This window comes from Typopeltis vanoorti, chromosome 14 (genome assembly GCF_054136105.1).
Source record: "Typopeltis vanoorti isolate ZY-2024b chromosome 14, IOZ_Tvanoo_1.0, whole genome shotgun sequence".
Lineage (NCBI taxonomy): Eukaryota > Metazoa > Arthropoda > Arachnida > Uropygi > Thelyphonidae > Typopeltis > Typopeltis vanoorti.
Window position 1 is genome coordinate 85,033,062 of NC_143562.1, and position 24,843 is coordinate 85,057,904.

Here is a 24,843-nt window from a genome sequence, read left to right on the forward strand (position 1 = left end):
GCCAAGTTAGCTGGTCTTGGGCACGGACTGCAGGGTTTTTCCTCCTGCAAGCAGGCAAACCAGCCTCGAGAACACAATGCCTCTACAGACATAGGATACAACAGGAGTTATAGGACCAACCACCTTATCCTTGTTTAACAGTTGCAGTGTTATAAGAAATAGAAACCCTTGCCACCATAAAGGTAAAAGAGGGAAAGATTAAGAAAGAAAGGTAGACAGAGAGTTAAAGTTCAGAGGGCATATTGCTAACGTAGATTACTTGGCTAGTGAAGAAGAACACATTAACAAGTGCAGATAAGGAAGTTATATGCCCACATGTGGATTACTGTGCTCAAGTCTGGTCCCCTGGGTTTCTTGGGGGGGGGGGGGATGTGGAAGCAGTGGAGAGGATTCAGATGCGAGTGACCAAGATAGTAAGTGGCCTGTGGAATGTGCCCTATGAGGACAGATTGAAGGTGTGTGGATTGCAGAAGTTGGTTGATAAGAAAAAAAGAGGGGGATATGATAGAAACATTTAAGTTGCTTAAAGGATTTTAAAGCATAGCTGCAGGGGAAATGTTTCAGCATTTGGCTAGAGGGACCAGAACAAGGGATCATCCCTGGAAGTTGAATAAAGGTGTGGTCAGTAGGGGTGTGAGGACTAGATTTTTTGCTTGGAGAGTGGTGAATGAGTGGAATGGGTTGCCAGTGTCGGTTGTGAGTGCTTTTTCTGTTAATGGGTTCCAAGGAGGTATGATAAATTGTGTGGATAGATTGGGTCTCTCGCGATGAGTCTTCAGACTCCATGGAGGTGCCCATATAATAATAATAATATAGATAATGAATAAAAGTGGAAATAATGTGCACCCTTGTTGCATCTGATTTAGCATCAAACCATCTTCTTCTACCTCTTTCAATTCTAGCTGCTGACTTATAGCTTAAATAGAGACTACTGATTGCTTGATATAATGTCCCATTTACACCATATAACTATGGCGTTTTGAAGAGCTTTCCTCTTGGCACGACTTTTCCAGATCTATGAAACTTAAATAAAAATTCTTGTTATATTTTCAAGATTTCTCAACTATTTGCCTCAAGATGAAAATATGATCCTGATAACCTTTAATTTGGCTTGCATCTCAGCTTCATCAATCTTCCCTTCCACAATTTTTCTCAGGCATTTCCTAATTTACATAAGATTTATGCAAGTATACTAGCATAAATCTAATCAGGAACACTCAGCAAAGAAATACTTCTGAAATTCGCACATTCAGTTTTATTTTCCTTTTTTATAGATAGGTACTATGAGAACTCTACTCCAATCATCTGGAATTCGATCCTCTGATCAGGCCTTTTGAATTATATAGTGCAACTACTGTAAAACATTTATAACTCCATATCTGAGCACTTCGGGTTGAATTTCATCTGCTCCACCTGCCTTACCACATTTGAGATTTTTGATGGCTTTTTCTACTTCAAGTGTGAATATGTATTCCTGAATGCATTCTGACTCCCACTATATATTTTATACTGGGAGCCAGATAAACAAATTTATGTGGAAGAAAAGAGAAATGAACCAAAACACTAAATTAGCAGTATACATGAATATTCAAACCAACTTTAACTTATGGATCCAAGAAAAATTTACAAAGTGAACCAATGGCATCAGTGGCAAAATCATGTTAAAAATTAAGAAGAATAACCTGACATGTTAGCATTCAAGAAACAGCTAATTTAAGGTATTGTCTTGTCAGATGTCATCTCCTTCCAGGAAGTTGACTACCATGAGCTTCCACTATTTTTGGTTTTGTGGTTCTCTTTTGCATTCTTCATAGGACAAAAAAGGTCCAGTCCTAAATATTTCCCATCCAATCTGTTCTTTGTCTTCCTCTTTTTCTTTTTCCTTATATCATTCCTTCTAGAAGTGTTTTCTGTAGGAATTCATGCCTTAGTATGTGACCAAGGTAGGTGGATTTCCTTTTCTTAATGGTTTTCAACAGATTCCTATATTTTCCAATCATCTCTGATATTTCTAAATTAGTTTTTTTGGCAGTCCATGGGACTCTAAGAATTCTTCTGAGGATCCACATCTCAAAGGCTTTTAGTTTATTTTCACAATATTTTGATATTGTCCAGGTTTCTACTCCATATAGCAGTGTTGACCATACCTAGCATTTGGACAGCCTAATTCTTATGTGTGAATTTCCCTTGAAGTCAGAATGTTTTTCATGCTAATGAAGGTTGATATAGCAATTTCTATTCTTCTTAATATTTCTTTATCACACTTTCCATTCTCTGTAATTATTTGACCCAAATATACACAACTCTCTACTTGATCTAAAGTATTTCCACTGATCTTAATATTTATATTGGGTATTTTCTCATGTTACCAGCATGGTTTTGGTTTTTTGAAGTTGAAATTAAGTCCATATTTTTTACTAGCTTCAGTGTCTCTTCTAGTAGGTTTTGAAGATCTTTTTTATTTTCAGGTAGCAGTACTGTATCATCTGCATATCTTAAGTTGTTTATATTCCTGCCTCCAATGTCCACTCCTTTAAATTCTTCTAATTGCTGGAATATATTTTCAGTATAGAGGTTAAAAAATATAGGAGAAAGAACACAGCCTTGTCTGAAACCCTTCTTTACTGGGAATTCCTCCGAACTTTCTCCTGACATTTTTATTGAGGCAGTTTGCTCCCAATATACATTTATCAGTAATCTGGTATCTTTACCATCTACTCCTAAATTTCTGATGCATTTGATTAGTTGTTCATGTTGTATATTGTCAAAGGTCTTTGTGTAGTCAATAAAACATGAGTAGACATCTGTCTGCTTCTCCAGATATCTTACTACAATAGTTCTAATGTTGAAGAGTCCTTCTTTAGTTCCTTTATTTTCCTGGAAACCAGATTGTGTTTCATTAATTCCCATTTTGATTTTATGTTTATTTCTTTTTAGGATGATATATAATATAACTTTTGCTATCTGACTGATTGTTCTGCACTCTTAATATTTGATGGTCTTCGATTTTTTAGGTATTGGTAGGAACGTTGAGTGCTTAAAATCTTTTGGCAGGTGTCCAGTTTCGTATATTTTGTTACATATATCAGTCAGTGATCTTATAGCCTTATCATCTAAAGCCTTTAGATATTCTGCCATAATTCCATCCATTCCTGGAGCTTTCCCTGGTTTCAGTTTCCTAATGGCATTTGTTACTTCCCAGGTAAGAATAGTAGGCCCTCCAAATCTTCTTGAATTGGTTTATCTATTCTATCATGATTATAGAGTTCCTTTGAATACTCTACCCATCTATCCCTTATTTTGTCTTTCTCCATTAGGATGTTTCCACTGGTATCTTCAATGATTTGCTAGTTAGCTCCCTAACTTTTTCATGAAGTTCTCTGGTTTTGTGCTTTTTGTCCAGAAGTTCAATTTCCTTGCATTTGTTGTTGAGCCATAGTTCTTTTGCAATCCTACATTTTTTCCTGATCTCCTTGTTTTTAGCTCTTGTATTCAGGACGATTTTTGTGTTTCTTTCTTTCCAACATCATTTTCAGTATCTTGTCATTCATCCAGGGTTTACTCATTTTCTTCTCATATTTGGGAATTGTTTGTTTTACTGCCTTTTTTTATGCCCTCTTTAAATTTCTGCCATCTATCCTCAATCTCATCTTTAGGGTAAGGATACTTGGTGGGATCAGGAACATTAACAGCAGTGGATTATGCCAGTTCCTTTAAAAATTTATCTTGTATTTCTTGATTTTTAAGGAAGCCAAGATCATATTTTTCTATTTTTAGAGGTTTCATTGTTTTCTTTAATTTTATTGCTGCTTTAATGACCACAGGGTTGTGGTCTGATCCAATTTCAGGTCCCTGGGTATGTTTTGGCTTATAAGATGTTATTCTGGAATCTTTTTTTAATCATTATATAGTCAATCTGGTTCCTATAGCTATCTCCAGGACTTTTCCATGCGTAAAGTCTTCTAGGAGGGGGGCTAAATAAAGTATTTGCTATTACTAGATTGTTTTCTTCACAGAACTGTATTAATCTTTCTCCTCTTGGATTTCTATGTCACAGGCCCTGGTTTCCCATGCAGGAAGAATTTTTTCTAAGCCTACTTTAGCATTGTTTAGTGCATTTTGAATGTCTTCATAGAAACATTCTACATCTTCTATATTTGGACAATAAAAATATTAAAAGGTTGAACTGCAAATTTTTAATGCCATTATCCTGTCACTTATGGGCCAAAATCCAAGTAAGGATTGCACAATCTTATTTTTTAGTACAAATGCTACTCCATTCCTGACTGTCTCCACATGAGTATATAATTGAATGGCTCTTTCTGTTTATTTTTCCACTATTAGTCCATTTGACTTCACTGATATCAGCAATGCCAAATTTCATTGTTTCAAGTTCTTGTATAAGGTTATTTAACTTCCCAGCTTCATATAAGGTCCTTATATTCCAAGTTGCAAGCCTTAACAGAAGATTCTTGGTTTTCAGATGTATGAAGGATCAGGAGGTACCCTCACTGAAGGGTTTAAGGTATCTTTGCCATATGCTATTTTCATAGTATCCATCTTACGTTCCTAAGTGTCTTTCTCTTCTTCCCTGTAATGTTTCCAAGAAACAAAAGTTGCAGAGTCCAACCTTGTCTCTATTGCTTAAATCCGACATGGTTTACTACGGAAGGTTACGTGGTAACCTTCCATAGTAAAACCTTCCGTGGTTAAGGTATTACTGTCACTTAAATAAGAGGTATGAAAGTAATGCCTCCTAAACTTTTTTTCTTTCAATTCAAGCATGGCAGAAATCTTTCTGAACCATCAACTGACAGTAGTCTCTAGTTCCACCCAGTGAGCAGTTTTATTATGTTACAAGAGCAGCAGATGAGTAGTTCGAAAGCTGGTGCCAAAGGTCACTGTTGAAGAACGAGGTGGTCTGAAAAGTTCTCGGCCTTGACCACAGACGGCAACACTATTGGCAAGATTTTTTTTTTCCTAAGTTGGTACATCTGTTATAAGCATCCATGTGAAACCGCAAGTCATTCTATCAAGTAGTTTGTTTTATACAGCTGTCTCAAGCAAAAGTGTTGTCTGTATCCCTTGAAATGGATAAAATTGAGTATTGTGCAGTTATAAAATTCTTTGTGAAAGAAGGGTTAACGGCAAAAGAAATTCATTCAAGGTTCATAAAAGTTTATGGGCACTCTTCATCTTCGACAATTAAGAAATGGGTTGCTGAGTTTATACATGGCCATACCATCCTTGAAGATGATCCACGTGAAGGACATCCAAAAAGTTTAACACCACCAGAAATCATTGATCAAGTACATGATATGGAATTGGATGACCAGCAATTCAAAGTGTGTGAAATTCCTAAGACTATAGGCATTTCAAAAAAAGGTGTAGGATATATTGAGCATGAAGAATTGCGCAAGATGGGTGCCATGCTTGCTCACAGCAGATCAAAAACGCACTAGCATGAAAATCTCTGAACAGTGTTTGGAGCGTTTTAACAAGAATAAAACTGATTTTGTGCATCGATTTGTTACTATGGATGAGACTCGGATTCACCATTACACACCAGAATCCAAATTGCAGACAAAACAGTGGGTAAAACAATAACCGGGGAATATTATTCCAATCTTTTAACAAGACTAGACGAGAAATTTGTGAGAAAAGACCCGGTTTGCAGAAGAAAAAAGTCATTTTTCATCAACTCAATGCACCTGCCCAAAAAGGTGTTTTTTGGTAATAGGAAAATTAAGGGATCTGCACTATGAATTGTTCGAACATCCACCCTATTCCCCAGATTTGGCTCTCTCTGACTGCTATCTCTTCTCAAAACTAAAACTCTTCCTCACTGGCCAGCATTTTTCTTCGAATCAAGAGGTGATTGCAGCTATAGAGGGGTATTTTGCAATCTTACTGAGAACCACTATAGGGATGGGATAACGGCACGGGAGCATCACTGGAATAAATGTATTAGTCTTAAGGGAGATTATGTTGAAAACTTAAAATAATTTTGAAATTATAAATTTGTTTTTTCATCGTTAGGCCAAGAACTTTTCAGATCACCATTGTATTCATGTATAGTGTCAATTATCAGAACATATGTATTTGTGTTAACCTAATCAAGTTACGCACACAATGCTGTTATGAGAAATTGCAATGTAAACAAGTTAAATATTCTAGTATAATAATCTGTATATGTTACAAAAAAGATGTTAAACTCTTATGTTAAAGAGTGTCCTTCCTGAACTTATCTCATATACTAATGCTAGTAATTAGATTCTCACTAAAGGAATAAAACCCCTATCATAATCAGGATGCAATCTCTGTGTTCCTTCCAATTTTGCTTATGATTAAGTAGTGCAGGTACCCTCTGAAGGTCATAATACTCACTCCAACACAGGTTTCCAATTTACAGACCAATTAATATTGTCCCAATGTGAACATGTTAAACAACTTCTCCGGTACCTTAACCACTACTGTTGCGATAATTGCTCACCGGAACCTAACCATCTGGCAAAGTGAGCTAAATTACACATCATCAGATGTGCCACTTTTTGTAATGGTTTTTTCAATTGTAACTAATCCTGCATTAAGAAGAGGGGATAGGTGAAAAGGAATGTTCTTTTCAGAATATATTAAAAAAAAATAATTAAAGAGAATGATACATTTGATTATTAGTTACTGTACTTGATTTACTAAAAGATGTAAAGAATAGCAAATATCAGGAAGAGAAAGAATAGGCATGAATAATCCACATCTGAGATATCATATGTTTGCTTGTGTTATAAGTATCTGCAGTGGGATGAAGAATATGTGATCCTATAAACTCTAGACTTTCATATTTGCATTTATGTTGGGTATATATAAAAAAAGACAATTTATGAATAGATGGAAATGGATTTGTTTGCGAAATATAAATTTCTAACAGCCACTATACTGCAGATGTAAGAAAAACAAGTAGTTTCATTGTATCACTGAATAAAGTACAGAGACATTTGAAGTCTATGTAATATATCTGTCAACAAATAGTGCAATTAGAGAGACCACTAGGATGGCACTACCCAATGAAACACATCCCCTACCACAGAAACTATGCTGCATAGACTCAAGCAAAACTGTTTGTTGTAGCGCCAAACACAGCATCCAGCTAAAACCAATTGTCCTAACATTTGACCAAATTTTCAATTACATGAAATAAGTGTTTGTTCAATTACATTTGAAATGTCATTAAGACAGATCACAAATGCTAACTTCAAATAAAATTCTACCAAAAGAGTTGCAATTAACATGTTTCATAAACTTTGTGTCAGTGATACCATCTTAAATTCCCTCTGATCTTCCATTAAAAAGAAACTGAAAAACAATATTCAGAAACTTACTCATCAAAAATGTTTTCTGGCCCCAACAGCCATCTATTCAGTTCTTATGATTTAATATGGAGCAAACCACTTCTTATATCATTTTGCACTCCTGTTATTGGTATTCTTGTGAATCTCTAGGTTTTGAAAGGCCTTAATTATGAATGAATATTTCTTCTTTCCTCTCTAACTTTTTTTTTTTTTTTGTACTTTGCAAAATCCTACCTAAGAAGCAAGAAACTGGTATTGATTCCATGCTTACAAGCACTGGAGCTCTAGAGGAAATTAGAAATAGAAAGAAAACTATAACTAATTGCAAAGAAATAAAGTGTTTATAGCGTCAGCATATGCAGAATATATAATGTACTCAATGTTGGCTACTGTATTAGAAACCTTTAGGCAGATGTATGTACACATCACTTATGCAGCATATATGCAAAATGTAAAATATTTGGACACGCATATCACCACATGTTCTAGGTAACTATGTAGGAATGCTGCTGGTCAACTAATCGTCAATAGTGCTAATCACAGGGAAAATCAAAGGAGCTTTCGAAGTTCGATAATAGGCTTATTGTGGGTGCCCATGTGACTGGACCTATGATTCGGAAAACTGCAGAGCTGACTGGTTTCTCAAAAGGTGAGATATCCTGGGTGTTTAATCAGATGGAAAAATAACCTACATTGCCTGTCTAAGAGGAATAACTGTAGTCCTAAGACTACAGTCATTTCAGGTATGGGAAGGCTTGTATGGACAAACTGAACTTCCTGTGTGTAGCAATTGACTGAAACATTTAACAAAGGCTGTTGTTAACCCACATCTCATCAAATTATGCACAGGGAATTGAAGAGGATCAATATTGACAGTCGCATGCCTATATGGCAACTACTGATTTCTGGGAAGAACTGCAGAGTCATCTACAGTGGCATCAGGAATACACCTTATACTGTGCTGATGGAAGGCAGTGAGTTTGGCAGGAACCCCACAAAGCAATGAACCCAGCTTGGCTTATAAACACAACTCAAGGTTCTGGAGGTGATGTGAAATGTCTGTGGGTATGAAATAGGTCCCCTGATATTGTTGGAAGGTCAGTTGTCCTCCAAGGAATATCTGAACACTGTTGAACAATCAAGTCCATCCTTCAATGTTGACTTTTTATCCAACAAGTGGCAGTTGTTTCATGGATGAGAATGCTACTCTCCATTGTGCAAGAACTGTTCAGCGAGCATGACAGAGACTTCCACCACCTTCCCTAGCCACTGTAAAGCCTGGATCTGAACCCCATTCAGAGCATATGAGACATTTTAAACAAATAGTTCTGGGAGCAAAGTCCTCTTCCATTAAATCTAAGCTAGTTAAAGGACTGTCTGGTGTGAATGCCTGGTATGCTGTAGACAGATTCAATTCAACACCTTATGGAATCTATACCAAACCACATCATCATCAAATTCCTGCCATGTACCCTCAAGGGGTGTACAGGATATGATAGTACATGAAAAAAATTACAGCATTACTAACTTCCTATCTACAATTTCCTCCAAATCAGTCTGTTACTTGTCAAGACTCCAACATTATCAGATCTTATATTTCTATCGTCTAAGGCACTTTGTACCGCATCAATCCACCTATATCTTGATCTTCCTCTGGGTCGTTTTAATGCCAACCTGGAAGAGAACACTTGTTTTGCTAATCTTTCTTCGCCCATTTCTGTTTAAGCGACCACACCAACTGAGATTAGCTCTGCTAACGCATTCCTGGATGCTGACAATGCCAAGTTCTTTCCTAATATCCTCGTTTTTAATATGATATTGCCATTGATGCCATCTGTTCAAACCTATAATCTTTCTCGGTACTCTCATATCTGCGGTCTCTAGTCTTTGGTCAAGTGTTTTACTTCTGACCCAGCTCTCAGATCCATAAATTAAAATTGGTTTGAACACTGTCTTGTTTACAGCTAATTCAGTGTTTTGGCTAATTTTTCTCTTATTCCATATAAATTTATTCAGTTGACTGCCTACCATACCAGCTTTGTTGATTATGTTGTCTATTTCCATATTTAATTTACCATTTTCACTAAAAATCGTGCCTAAGTAGCTGAAATGTTTTACTTGTTCCACAGGTTCTCCATTCACAACACAGTTGACATTTTCAATGATTCTGTCTATTTTCATTGTCTTTGTCTTTTTAATGCTCACCTTCATACCATATCTATTACAACAGTTATTCAATTTAGTCAGAGAATCTTGCAGACTTGTAGTGGATTTATTTAGAAATATAACATCATCTGCATAAAGCAAAGAGTTGAAATTAACATCACCAATTCTGATATCTTGTTAATACCACTTTCTGTCATAATGTGATCCATATAGATAATGAATAAGAGAGGGGGATAATGTACATCCTTGTCTCACACCAGATTTAACATTAAACCGTCTTCCTGTACTTCCTTCAATTCTAACTGCTGACTTACAACTCAAATAAAGACTAAGTATTGCTTGATATATTGCCCCATTGACACCATATAACTGTAGCGTATTGAATAGCTTCTCTCTTGGTACCGTTTCATATGCCTTTTCCAAATCGACAAAACTTAAATATATATCTTTGTTATATTCCCATGCTTTCTCGACTATTTGTTGTAAAGCGAAGATCTGATCCTGACAGCCTTTATTTGGCCTAAATCCAGCTTTTCTTCCACAATTCTTCTCAACCGTTTCTCAAGTATAATTGCATAGATCTTGCCAGGAACGCTCAGTAGGGAAATACCTCTGTAATTCTCACATTCAGTTTTATTTCCCTTTTTATATATGGGTACTATGAAAGCTCTACTCCAATCATTGGGAATTCAACTCTCTGTCCAGGCATTCTGAACTATGCAGTGCAGCCACTGTAAGACTCTTATACCACCATACTTCAGCATTTCTGGTCGAATATCATCTACTCCTGCTGCCTTTCCACATTTCAAGCCTCTGATGGATTTTTCTACTTCAAGTATGGATATGTATTCCTGACTGCATGCCTGGTCAGTGTTTTTTACCACTGTGCTGTCATCACTACTTGTTTCATTTAGCAGTTTTTCAAAGTAATTACTCCATACTTCAAGGATATCTTTTTCTCCCTTTTCATGTCACCTTTATCATCTCTAATTCCTTTTAGAACACTCTTTCCTCCATTCCTAAGCTTCTTCAACAACCTCCAGAATATTTTGCCACCTTCTTGATATTTATTTTCTATATTCTTGCCAAAGTCCTCCCATGACTTTTGTTTAGCTAGTTTTACACAGTGTTTAGCATTCTTGCATTTGTCTCTATATTCTCTAAGAGCACAAGCTGACTTATTTGCCAGGAACTTTTGATATGCTTTCTTCTTTTCCTTCACTGCCTCTTTAACTTCCTGTGTCCACCATGGAGTTCTAATTTTTCTGTCTTTGCAGACAACTTCACCATATGAATCAAACCTTGGAGAAACCCCTGATTGATTCAGCCTCTCCAGCTGAATCAATCAGGGGTTTCTCCAAGGTTTGATTCCTGTTCTCAAACTGTTTCATATTTTTTTCAATAAACTTCGTGTATTTTTGTCTACAGTTCACATCTGAGAGGTGCTCAACTTTTATTCGCTTTAAAACTTTCTTACATGTTATTCTTTTCAATATGAAATTCAATTTTATCCTGCTCAAGACTAAATAGTGATCACTTCCAATTTCAAATCCTCTGTACACTCTGATGTCCTGCACCAGGGAGAAAACATCACTATCAACAATAACATAGTCAATGAGAGTTTTCTTATTCCTTGCCTCTTCCCTCCATGTGAATTTGTGCACATTTTTATGTTGGAACATGGTGTTAGTAATAACTAGTCCATGTCCTGTGCAGAAATCCAGCAAATATTTGCCATTATTATTAACTTTGCTCTTTTCTCCAAATTTTCCCAAAATATTTTTGTATGTCTCACAATCATTTCCTACTCTGCTATTTAGATCCCCAACAAGGACCAACTTGTTGTGTCAGTTGCTTTTTCTAAAGCCTCAAAAAATTCCTCCACTTCTACCTTAGTAGAACCTTCTGTGGGACCATAGGCACAAATAAGTCTCATTGTCCAGTTCCCCATTCTCATATTTGCCCACATTACTCTACTTGAGACTGAGTAATCTTCTTGAATCTGCCATTCAAGAAGATTAGCCTCGTATTTTGTGTTGAATACTATGGCTACTCCTCCTTTTCCTTGAATGTCATTGCCTGAATATAACATTTTGTATTTATTGTCTAGAAATATCACACCAGTTTTGTTTTTTTTTTGTTTCAGTCACCCCTATTATGTCGATCTGGTACTTATAATTCCTCAGCTAGCTCCATTTCTTTGCCATTCAGGCTTCTTATGTTGATAGTACCAATCTTTAACTCTGGTGATGTTGAGTTAATGTGTGTTTTCAGATTTGTTCCAGTAGCTGACTTTTCACTGTTCGCCTTGGTGAAAACAACGGGGACCTTGATTAACAGGGCGATGTCCCAGCCGGCATGAAATTTTGTCATTTTGACCATTTTTTTATTTTGGTTTAACCAATAAGAATATAATTTGGTCGGCTAAATCCCAAATTGCCAGCCCATCCTCGTTCGTTCAGTATCCAAGTAGATACCCAACAGGGTGCAGCACGAGAAGGTGAGGATTGGACATTAGGTCAGAAGCCCTGGTCGGTTCTCCGCATTCCTTTAAAGGCTATGTGGAGGTCTCCTCTTAGTTATGTGCTGTAATTCGTGCTAAAGGAGGTCCAATGTGATATTAAATAAAAGTTTCTAATTCAGTGGCTGGTGTGTGCGTGTGTATGAACTGACCTAATGAATAATGGATTGTATTGTGAGGGATTTTGCTAATGATGCTAACATGGGAAGAGTGATAGTCAGTGAAAGTGATGCAGATCCTGCAAGATGAGTTAAGACTGGCAGTATAGGTAAAGGTAAATGGTTACTAGTTTAATGTGGCCAAGTGTAAGGTGATGCACTTTGGGAAGAAGATCACATGCTGTGTATTACTGATGGAACTGAAATGAAGGAAATTGAGATAGATTGGGAAAGGAATACTGCAAAGGTGGCCAAAACAGCACATCAGAATAATGGTTGTTGAACACTGATAAGCAGGGATAGAGGCGTTCTCCTTTACAAGACCACATCAGGATATCTGGACTGGATGAAGTGGTGGACACGATACAGAATTAATTGACAAAAATTGTGGAACGTCAATGGAATGCTCCCTAATAGATTAAAAAGAAGGTCTACGGAGTTCAAAAACTAGCTAATAGGCAAAGAAGAGGAGCCATGATAGAAGCATAAGTTAATAAAGGTGTTTTAGAGAATTGACACAGATTTTTGTCAGTACATTGCAGCCTTCTACAAGAAGGGAAAAGGGGGATGATAGAGAAGAGGGTCTCTCTAACCACACAATTTCCAGGGGATGAATGCCTCATTCACCCCCTGGAAATTGTGTGGTTAGAGAGAGAAATTAAGACTAGATTTTTTTTTTTTTTTGCTTTGGGGGGGAGGGGAGATGAATGCACAGAATGGTTTGCAAAATGTGGTTATGAGGGCTTTGTCAGTGAATGAGTTTAAGGAGGAGAGGTATGATAGGTATTATGTGCATAATAGGTCTCCTGACTCCATGGAGATACCCACATAATAAATAATAGATTTCATTGCAAAAACCTAATTTCTATAGGAACTTTTCTTTAAAAATGTGTAATCATGAATCTTGTGGGATAGGTTAATTTTTCTTCTCCTTACCATCTTAATACATTACATTCAACTGTCTCAAGCAATGTTCCCTCTAAGCTATGCGTATGTGTGCGCACACACGTTTTACAACTAGCGCACAAAGCAAAAAATATGCGCACATTACATTTTCGAGATGAAATTAAAATTTATTAATTAAAGAAGTTCCACCTAAACATTAACCTATAAATTCTTTAAAAAATATGGTAACTCGGCAACGCTCAAGCCTATAACCTCATTTTTTTTATTACATTCTTGAAGTTGCACAAAACTTATTAACAGTAACCCTATTTGAGGCTAGTGATTTGATGCCAAAGTGAAAGGGGTGTGGCTTAAGTGTGTAATTTTTAAGTAGCATATAGAATTGCGTGCGGTTTGTTTACATCTCAGGCCTGACTCATGGAAAATTCCCAAACGTGATTGGCTGATCAAATTAGTTCAAGATCATGACAAATTAAATCAATGGTTTCATAATTTTAATAAAAATAATTAAATACTTTTAAAAAATTAAATTAGAGTACGATTAAAAATATTGTAGCGTTTCAAAATTCTCTAATTTTTAAAAGGAATTGTAAAATAGTCAACTAAATAATAACATTCTTGTACACCCATTGAGATACAACCAAGTCAATTACATCTAGCCTCTAAGCATATCTTTTAGCTCTTGTGTTGCTCTCGGCAATGTTTAGTGTTGGTTCAGCTTTTGCCTTGCCAAGTTATTCAGTGAATAGTGTACATATGTAAATTTATAAAAACAATAAAAAACATTCTTCAAATAACAAAATTGCAAAAAGCTGATGCACCATGTTCAAATTCAAAGGAAGCAAAAGGTGTGAGGTGAAAATGAACTGCTAGCTGTTTTAAAAGTTAATGGCTGGATGAAATAGTGAAAACTGCTATGCCAAAAGCTCATGAGTTGATAAACATTCAGCTGCGTGAAATATTTATGTATGATGCTACAATTGGTGTTGTTTGTATTTATTGTCGTGATGCAAAGGTTGCTGGGGATTTTGCTAATGGGAAGACGTTTGATGTCACTTGGAAGTTGGACTTTTTGAAATGCCATTTGACAAGTAAAATACATCTGGATTGTGTACACAAACTTAGGCAACAAAATTGTTCATTGCCAGCTACAGGAGTACTGCATATGCTACATTAAAGTTCAGATGACAGATAGAGAAAACGATCAAACCCAGAGCAGATTAAAGTTCTTATTGACAGTGTCTTATTAGTTGTTAAGATGAATAACTCTTTACTTTCAGTTCAACATATTAATGAACATATGGATAAGTATGTTCAACTCCCAGACAGCTGGCGAAGCAAAAATTATGTGTTTGAATTTCTGGAAACAATCAATTTAATTGTTGAAAATGACATGTTTGAGCAAATTGCATCTGCAAATTTCCACACATTAACCACTGATGAAAGCACTGATATAACTGTTAACAAATGTCTCATTCTCTATTTTAAGTTTAGACCTAAAGACTGTAATGAATATAAAACATATTTTGAAGGAATAATTCCCTTGCAGGCATGTGATGCCTCCTCCACTGTGTTAGCTATTAAACAGTTTTATCAAGAAAAGAAACTTGATCTCCAAAAAATAATGTTAACTCTGATGGAGCCGCAATGATGCTGGGCAAAGTTAATGGTGTCGCTGCAAAACTTTAATTAGAAGTTCCACATCTTGTCCAGCAACACTGTGTAGCTCACTATGTGATATGTGGAAGTAAATTAAACTAATCAGAGATATTGATACATTAATAAGAACAGTATACACACTCTTTTCTCGTTCCACAGTGAAAATACATGAATTTAAAGAAATTGTCGAGGCATCTGAAAATGAAGCTATTGCCTTCAGACCACTCAATGAAGTGCAGTGGCTATCCAGACATTTTACATTACAGGCAATAATAAGAAACTATGAGTGACTGATCACATATTTTGAAAAAGACAAATCAAATGATCCCGTGGTTAATTATTGTCACAATAAATTAACTAACGTGACATTCAAAGTAGCTGTTAATGTTTTAAGTGATGTTTTTGAAGAAATGGCTTCCCTGTGCAAAGGAGTAACAAAGGAGTAACCTTACACCACTAGACAGTCATCATTTTGCCAGAGGTAAGATTAACAAAATCAGGAATCAGTATTTAGAAGGTGACGCTTGCTGGAGTGACAGAGTAAATGCTTTACTTAAACAAGAAGAGACTGAACCAGTAGATACTAGGACCCTGTTAAATTTTATAAATTGTTCATGTGCACATTTAGAGGACAGATTCCCTGAAAATGAGATACAAGAATGGTCAGTGTTTGATATCTCTTCTATTTCACATTGTGATTTCTCATTTGGTAGCGAACATGTTAATACCCTTTGTCTTAAATATCATGATTTTCTGGATGATACTACAGAAATAATTAGTCAGTTTAATGATTTCAAATTTTCTGTACAAGAAAAAATGAAATGATATCAAATTTTACACAAATGGTTGTATTTGCTCTTCAAAATGAGCAGTTTTGTGATTTCGCAAAGTTGATGGATATTGGAGGACCTTCCTTGCATCTAGTGCAGACTGTGAGCGAGGTTTTAGTCTAATGAACCAAATAAAAAACCAACTTAGAAACCATTTAGGAGAATGTCATTTGGATATGCAAATGAGAGTTAAAGGTTACCAATTATATGGAAATTCAATTAATTTAGATAGTGTGTATAAAGAGTGGGTGAATGCCAAAGACAGAAGAGAAAAAATAAAGAGATAGAAGCTATAACTAAACAAGATGAGAATTAGTAACAGACTTATTATGAATGTTTAACAAGGTGAGAATTAGTAATGGGAATATTTTATTATGTATGTTTAGAGTTATTTACAAAGTTAGAAAATTTAATTAAAGGCAATCAGTCACTAGTGTTATCTTTTTTTTTTTTACTTTATTTCTTACTTCTAATTAGATCAATATTAAATACATATAAAATATTTGTGCTAGCTCTGTGATTGATGTCACACAACTAACTTGGTGATGGTAATAATACACACACATAGAATCCTATCTAGTATCGGTATCATGTTGGCCTCGCATGCGCGAAGTCCCCGGATCGAGTCCTGCCCAAGGCTTGTGAATAGTGATTTCCGAATGTTTACTGGGGAGGCTACTGACATGTGTGGGGAACACGGTGGGGAGTTGGGGTGACCTGGCTGACGTCCCATTGACACCAGAAGGTAAAGAGTGAACTAAAATCTCTTAACTTTTTTTGCTTAAATGATTAGTATGGTGACTCGTATGGATACGTACATACTTTTCACAAGAAGGCAAATTTTGCACACACGCAACAAATTTCTGCGCACACTCACAGCAAAAAAATTAGAGGGAACATTGGTCTCAAGTCATTAATGCTATGACAGGATAGTTAACATACACAATTTGCTATGTGTCTCAGTTTCATCTGTCTCATGGAATGAATCTATCCTATTATTTCCATATGAGGTGGCCAATTCACCTTCAATGGAATTTGAATTCAGTTGTTTTCAGCCAAAGAATATCATTGCTAATGACTCTCACTATAGACAAGTCTTCTCATAAGTCCCAACTAATGTCCCATAGGCATGGTGCTCTGCTAACAGAAATTCACTATAGCAAACTTTACGGTTTCTATGGGAAGTCAATTGCATCTCCATGACTGAGTGGCTGTGCTACGTACATATCACTTACTTGGGAAAAGCAGCATGATTCAAATCTTTACTAGGCCTTTTGTAGGATTAGGGTAACTGGTTTTAAGTGGAACTATGCTTATCAGAAAACAGACAAGCCAGCCAGGAACAGTGCACACTCAACAGTCTACTGATATAGGGCTGACTATTCTCGCTTGTTAAGAGGTATTATGAGTGTATCAAGATGATGACAAGTCAACATGGCCAGAAGCATATTCTGAATTTTTGATAAATTCAGAGATACACTAGATAACAAACAGTGATATTAGCAAACCACTTTTTATAAGGATTTCAGTTAGAAATACAGCAAAGTTAGTATTTGTGAGGTAGTTTATTATTATTATTTTTTATTCAAACTGCAATTTCATTTTTTTTTTTTTTTTGAAGATGATGAAAGAAGATACTGCATACAAAATATTTAACTGTCAATAGGTTGCAAATGCGTGATAGATGATACATCAAAGAATTTCTCACAAGATGAAAATTAAACACTAACTTCCTTACCTGATACTAGTTTGACCTGATTCTGTGAAGCTACTCCATAAGTACCTTTGGTGAAGTCTTGATTTTGTGTCAGTCCTTCATAACCTATAAGAATAAAAATTCTTCTAAAAAAATTCCACATATGATTCAAGAAAAAGAAATCCCCTCCTGCAAAATGTATTTATATTAGTGTTTACCTCCCCAGAAACATTTTGTCGAATTCTCATTAAATCCACATCTTTAATGCTATTATAATTCAACTGCTGAATCAAAAGCATTAAGCCACAAAACTCATCCTGCTGGCTTTCTTAGAATTTTAATTATCAAAACTCAATGAGGAAATTGCAATTTAAATCAAAAATGAATTCATTATGGAAATATATATTTCCATAATGATAAATGCTGAATTTTCTTTTCATATCTTCCAATTACTTATACTTTGTACTGGATGTTGTTCTAGGATGTTTTACTAACCTATTTTTCTGTATTAAAATCTAAACCTAACAACAGTGCATGGCAGAGCTTCCCAAACTGGGACATGATTCCCTAGGGATCAAGCTAGTAAGAAGCATGTAAATATTTATATGCGGTTTATTTCATAAACTGGGAAGAAAGAACGGTAATGGGGTTTTCAGTTAAATATACCAGTGTGCAACAGAAAAAATTTAAACAAACAAAAAAAATATACATACATATACATGGCAATTCCACAGAGATATTCTTCATCAGCCATTTCTACTAACTGCTAGACGACGACAACAATAACGGCAACCTTCCCCAGATTCCTAAATTCTATCCTGAACTCTTCCATGCCAATAAGTTCCAGCCATCTCTTTAATCTCAATCTCCCAACAGCTCCTCGGTTTTCCCATAGCTCTCTTACCATCTCATATTCAGATATCATATTTGTCAATTTTCAAATGCCACTTCTTGCAATATGACTTTTAATAGCTGTTAGAATCTCTCACGCCCTGGGCTGAGCTCTAACCCAAGGATTATACTTTCAACACTGAATGGTAATATATCAAGCAGTGATTATGGATTAAGTACGTAATTATATGATTGAAGTTCATGTTTCACTTCTCGATGTAATCACTGGAAGTAAATGTAAATTTTTTTAAAGAATTTATAGAAAAAGAAATCACTCATCTGAAATAATCAGATAATGAAAAAGGGATGCTATATCTCCTTTATTGCTATAACGCTTTGTTTTACTTGTATATGATAGCAGTATGGTGGAGGGGGAGGATGTTATTCATCTGAAGTCACATTCATTAGATTTTTGAAAGGATATTTGTGATATTTTTTTTTATTTGTTTGTCTGTAACAAATTTATTTTAATTTTTTTTATGGGGATCCCATCCACAAGTAGTTGGTCACTAGTACTATGGATGGAAAAAAAGGAACTTGTTCACATTTACCTTGAAAAGCTGTGGATTGTATTCCTTAGCAAACACGTAAGATGGCAGACCGTTCCAAAGTGCAGCAGTGGAAGGGATGAAAGAAGAGGAGAAATTTGTTTTGTAAGTTTGGAGATACACTGTGAGAGAGTGTTGATTTGCTGCTACTGCATGAGTCAGAATGGATTTGATAGAGAGTGAGGGTATTATTCATGATAATTGTAATGAACAGTGGCTGTAGAAGTATTTGTAAAAGATGCAAGCAGCAGAAACTGAGCACCTGTGTGAAAGTGAGTGAAGTATATTAGTGAGATTGGGGCGTCTGACAACTCTTTTCTGTAGAGAGTCTAGTATCCTTAGGGAGCTATTATGAGCACCATCTCAGATGTGAGAGCAATATTTAATGGTCAAATGGATTTATAGAAATCCTGCCTTGGCTGTATAGTTTGAAGATAGGAAACCATCCAATATCCCATAAAGCGAGTGTCCAGTCAGAAAACTAGAAGTCCAACTACCGTCAGGGGACAGACAAATGATGGTAGTTTCATAACAGGCCTTTGTGCCAGATCCGTCAAAAGCCTTGGAGATATCAAGGGTAACCACTTGACTCGCCTAACTTTTCCATGGTATTTGTCCAGATATGGGTGGCATAAGTGAGTAGATGGCCTGCTGATTGAAAGTCAAGTCCATATTAGTGGTCATTTATTAGTTGAGGGTCTTCAAGGTATCACGTAGCAGTTGAGTACTGATAGCTCTTCCCATTACTTTGGGAAGAACTGGGATAAGAAAATTTGAATGTTAGTTGAAAGGTATAGATTTGTCACCCTTATTATTTATTGTATGATGGTGAAATACAGTGAGAAACATAACATACCAATGTAACAGATGTATGACAACTAAAAACCACATAAAAGAAAGTTTTACAAAACAATTTTGAATTTATCAAGCCAATTTATAGCTTCATCATGACATTATGTATAGTGCTCTCAAAAGCATATATCTGGAAGTCTAATAAAATATGGTCAATAGTTTGAAAGTGATAACCAAAATCACAAACAGGAGAGTCAACAGGGTAATCCAAATCCAGGTAGTTTAGATATAAGGTTGAATATAGTTAATGTGGGCTTGTTGGAGCCATTCATCTTTCCACCTATCAGTCAAGTTGAAAGATTTGGATATTAATTCTTTTGCTATTCTCCAACTAGGATTTCTTGATTTTAATTTCCTTGTAGGAGGATTTTCCATGTTTTATAGATTAAATTATGGACAAAATTTGTCAATAATTTAGCAAGAGCTGCTTTTCTGTGTAAGTTAGAAGGTGCGATGTTACTTATGATAGGGAGCCAATAATTTGGTGTAGATCTTAAAGTTCTGTTATTGTTCTCATTGTTTGATTAAGTTGGATGTCGACCTTAAAAGTATGAAGACTGTTGAGCCATACTGGGGAGCAGTACTCCACAGTTGAATAAACCAAGTCAAAAGCTAATAGATTAAAGGCTTCAGCATCTACACCCCAAGTTGAACCAGCCAGCTTCTGAATTATATTATGATGTGTTTTTATTTTCTTGATTTTAACTAGGTGTTTTTTGAAGGTGAGTGTCCTATCTAGGGTAACACCTAAATATTTAGATGTACTGTTAAAGTTCAGTAATGTATCTCTGAAAATACAGTAGGTTTGAAATTAGCCTAATGGTTATTAAGATGGAAGGAAGACACTTCAGTTTTTGATAGATTTGGGTTCAGATGTCACCATTTGAAATATGAGTCCAGAATTTTCAAATCACTTGTAATTATTTTTGTCACTCTTTATCATCATCAAATTCTGACATGTACCCTCAAGGAGGATATTATGATATTACTACATGAAGAACTTACATCATTACTAACTTCATAACTGTCAATTTTTAGGGAAAGAATGTATATTGTTATGTTAATTAAAAAACTTTAATACTTCCTATATTTCGATAATGTTACATTACCATCTTCAGGGAACATAAAATTAATGATATGTGCATGCAGGCACTAATACTGAACAAATATGGCTGAAGACAACTGAAGTCAGTGGCAAAAATAATTATCTTCAAAAAGAAGAAAAAATTAGAGAACCAAAAGTGGTATCAAAAGAGAGGATCCTATGTTGTGATGACTTATGATACTGACCTTTGTATTTAAAGTTTATTTCTAAAAAAGGATATATCCAAATTTATCATAACCAGAAATAGTCAGAGGAGGAAGAAAGACATGAGTAGAAAAAAAGGATAACTGTATTGAGAAGCACGGTAGAACAGAAGAACTTGAGATTCTTCAACGTGAACTAAAGTCCATGCGAATTAAATCTTTTGCAAAAACAGTCACTTTTGATTTATATTTAACACTCTCTGACATGATTTAATTTTCAAATGAATTTTAAATGGGAGTTACAGATTTTTAGTGCAATAAACATACAAGAAATATGTTTCTTTCAACATTTGTTTTCTTGATTAATATTCAGTAATAATATCAAACTGAACAGCTGTAATATTAAATTTGGAATGAATCCATAATAAGAAGACTAATATAAAAATGACTGCATTCTTAATAATGAACCAATAGAACAAAGCTCATCTTCAAGGACATAATATTCAGTAATGGAGATAGCAAAGGTAATCATATATGATATTGGTCCTTTAAACAAAACATGCATATAAAGTAAAACAGGGGGGAAAGCATGTAAGAGGAGCAAGATATAGATGGACTGTAATCAGCACTGTCTCTTAGAAGTTCTATCAAACCTCTACCTTTAATTCAAAATGCTATAACATACAAAGAGACATTAAAGTTATTTATAATGTAGGAATTATTTATACACAACACTACTTGAAAACTATCACACAAAGAGAACCATTATGTATAAAAAGAATCACAACAGACCTGACAATAAGGCCATTAGGTTGTAGTGCTAACAAGAGTGGGGGTAAAAAAGCAGTTTAGCTGAAGTAGTGTGCTTGTTAAAAAACAAAAGCACCAATGCTATGGAAAGAAGAATGGTATACATTACCAATTTATGACAAAAAGCTGAAATTAAAAAATGAGACAATCAGTATGATTGTCAGCCAAAACTTATATTCAATCTTCTGAAAGATGACACAGGAAGCAATAAAAATTATCTTAAACTTAGAACAACTCTGGTAATGATTTTAGTTATAGCCCATCAAATCTTAATGATGATCATGTTTGACCAAACCAGATTTATCTGTTTTTTCATATTACAGTGTTCATATTGAATGAAAAGCTGAGATCTACTTAATGAACATAAGATCTAGATGTCCTTCATTAAAGCAGAGAAATCTGGTGTAGCCAACTATGGAAATAATACCAAACACAGAATTCAAAAGATAATCCACTGCAGTCACCTTGAGTTTGAAGGACTCATTTTAAAATCCTGTTACTGTCTTGCAAGATGAAACTGATTGGCTTTTCAACTGTTCAGTTAATATATGTTTTAATTTCTGACATATATAATTAATGTTAACATCTTTCTTACTCAGGTCCAGAAATAGTCAACAATAGATAGAAAAATAACTGGTACAAAAATAATAACATTCAGAATTCAGCAAAACTACCCTTATACAACAGTAAATTGCAGCTAGTTTTATAATTTGCACTCAACCATAATCCAGTCACTTCCTGGTTATTTTATAGGCCAGGTAACACAGGTAATAAGTGAATGGCATCTCTGCTCTCCAAGAGGCTGCAAATTTACATCCCACTGCAGCTATGGATGTTTATGAATATCTTCTGGTACTGGATAAGTTTTGTTTAGCAGCACAAAAAAAAACTACCACTAACAATAACACTGTTTATCAGAGCTATAAAGTGGTGTGGTCAACAGAGCAGTATTTCTGGATGATCAAACCCTGCAATACTACCTATAGGTTTATAAGGTTTTTGTGGTTGGGATTCAAACTAAGAAAACATTGTTACATATCTAAGAATTCCACTAAAGATCTTTTGTTAATTTACATAAAACTTGACTTCCTGAACTATTAAGATTCTGATCAGAAGGAAGTAATACTCCTTTTTCACATATAGATTAACTTGGTAAGTACAGGACATTATGATAGCACTAACATAATTAAATTTGCATTACTAACTTTCTACCAACAATTGTTTCATATATATTATTCTTCTAAAGCACTAACTGTACTACTCCACCAAAATCTCAGTCTTCCTCTATCTTTTTTATCTGCCATTAAACATTTGTTTTATCAACCTTTGCATTCCATTCATGTTTAAATAACTATTAGATTAGCTCTGCTCAAGCATTTTTGAATATTAATTCCACTTGGACAAAGAATTAAACAAGAATATAATTTCTTTGGCATTTTTAATTTAATTTACATGAGGTATTGTTAAGATGAAACGCTTGATGTAACGTGAATATCATGTAATGAAATGATGTAATGTGAATGTATCATAACCTAATTCTGCATGGTTAAAAAACTGATATAACAGAAATACATATGATTTAATACAAGTCCTTAATTTTTGTTGTGCTGGGTAAGGATGCATATCATTTCATATTTTCCGTGAATCTTCATATTTAACTACAACTACTGAAGGATATAAGGTATTTCTAAGCATAGGTTTCTGTGGTTTAGCAGTTCATAAAAAAGATTCCGGTAATTGGACATGTTTATTACGATAAATAACAATTAAAAAAACCATAAGTTTCGTAAGTCGTTTGACTTACATCTTCAGGGGTCAAAAGTAACTAAAAGTTTAAACACAAGAAATGAGAAATTACTCAAAATAGTTCATTTTATGCAGTTGTGGCCATCTAGCTGTTCATTGAATTAAATATCCGAATGCAGATTCAGTGCAATGCAAAGTCTGAACAATGCTGGATGCTGTCACGTTCACATTTGTGGTTTCGCAGTTCATAAGAAAGATTCTGGTAATTAAGACAATAAAAAGAATCCTCAATACACCTCCTACAAGCATCTCACAAAAGCAAGATTTCAAGAACGCAATCAAGCTTCCACACATCAAAAATGTTACAGACAAAATGGCCAAATTACTAAACAAACATAAAATCAAAGTTGGTTTTCTACCTCTGGAAAAAATTTCAAGATTTCTACATCCCCAAAAACCTCCACATCATCCTTTAAAAACACCAGGTGTTTATAAAATTCATTGTTCCTGTGGCATCTGCTACGTAGGCCAGACGGGAAGATCAGGGGAAATTCACATGAACCAACACCAAAAAGAGGGCAAAAAAGAAGAGAACACAAATCAGGTCTAGCATACCATACAACTTCCATTGGCCATAATGTACTCTGGCAAAAAACAAACATGTCTTACATTGAAAAAAATTGTTACATAAGAAAATTTAAAGAAGCTGCAAACATGCTTAGAATTCCAATGCAATGCAACAAAAACCAGGGCCCAATTCTACACCAAGTTTGGTCAGCATTGATAAAAAATATACCCAAGTCAGACCTCGGACAATGTTAACGTGAACAACAGAACGTGACAGCATCAAGCATTGCACTGAATCTGCATTCAGATATTTAATTTAATGAACAGTTAGACGGCCGCAACTGCATAAAATGAACTATTTTGAGTAATTTCTCATTTCTTGTGTTTAAACTTTTAGTTACTTTTGACACCTGAAGATGTAAGTCAAACGACCTTACGAAACTTATGGGTTTTTTTTTTATTGTTATTTATCGTAATAAACATGTGGTCCAATTACCGGAATCTTTCTTATAAGGTATTTCTGTTTCAGATTACCCATGTGGTGTGGAAAGCTTCCAATTTATCACTCCCCCACCAAGACTTTCACATCAGTACTAGATCTTATGTACTCCTGACGTTTTGAAGGATGGATGTGGTAACAGAAGTGACTATAAAAATGTGGAGAGAGAAGATGGATGAAAGTTACTTTGATGTCATAATTTTCCAAATGCAGTATTATTATTATTATTATTAAATAGGACTCTTCTGTAGTTTCTTTTCCTGGCTGTTTGAAACTTCTCTTGGAGATTACTGTAAAATTTTTTAAAGTTCATGCCTGTTTTATGCAAAATGCTGTAGTTACCTATTTTTCTTCTTGGCATCACTTGAAATGTATGCTCTAATGCATAGTGTTCTAATGA

General features: G+C 35.0%; 1 protein-coding gene across 5 annotated transcripts in view; it reads right to left on the bottom strand.

Moving 5' to 3' along the window:
• The window catches only part of lig (ubiquitin-associated protein-like lingerer), a 465,599-nt gene that overhangs the window by 25,018 nt on the left and 415,738 nt on the right, over positions 1-24,843 (bottom strand). For all 5 annotated transcript variants that reach the window (XM_090403755.1, XM_090403757.1, XM_090403754.1 and 2 more), the window contains one exon: positions 17,325-17,408. In XM_090403755.1, coding sequence (XP_090259881.1) covers positions 17,325-17,408 — 84 coding nt within the window. The remainder of the gene's footprint in view (positions 1-17,324; positions 17,409-24,843) is intronic.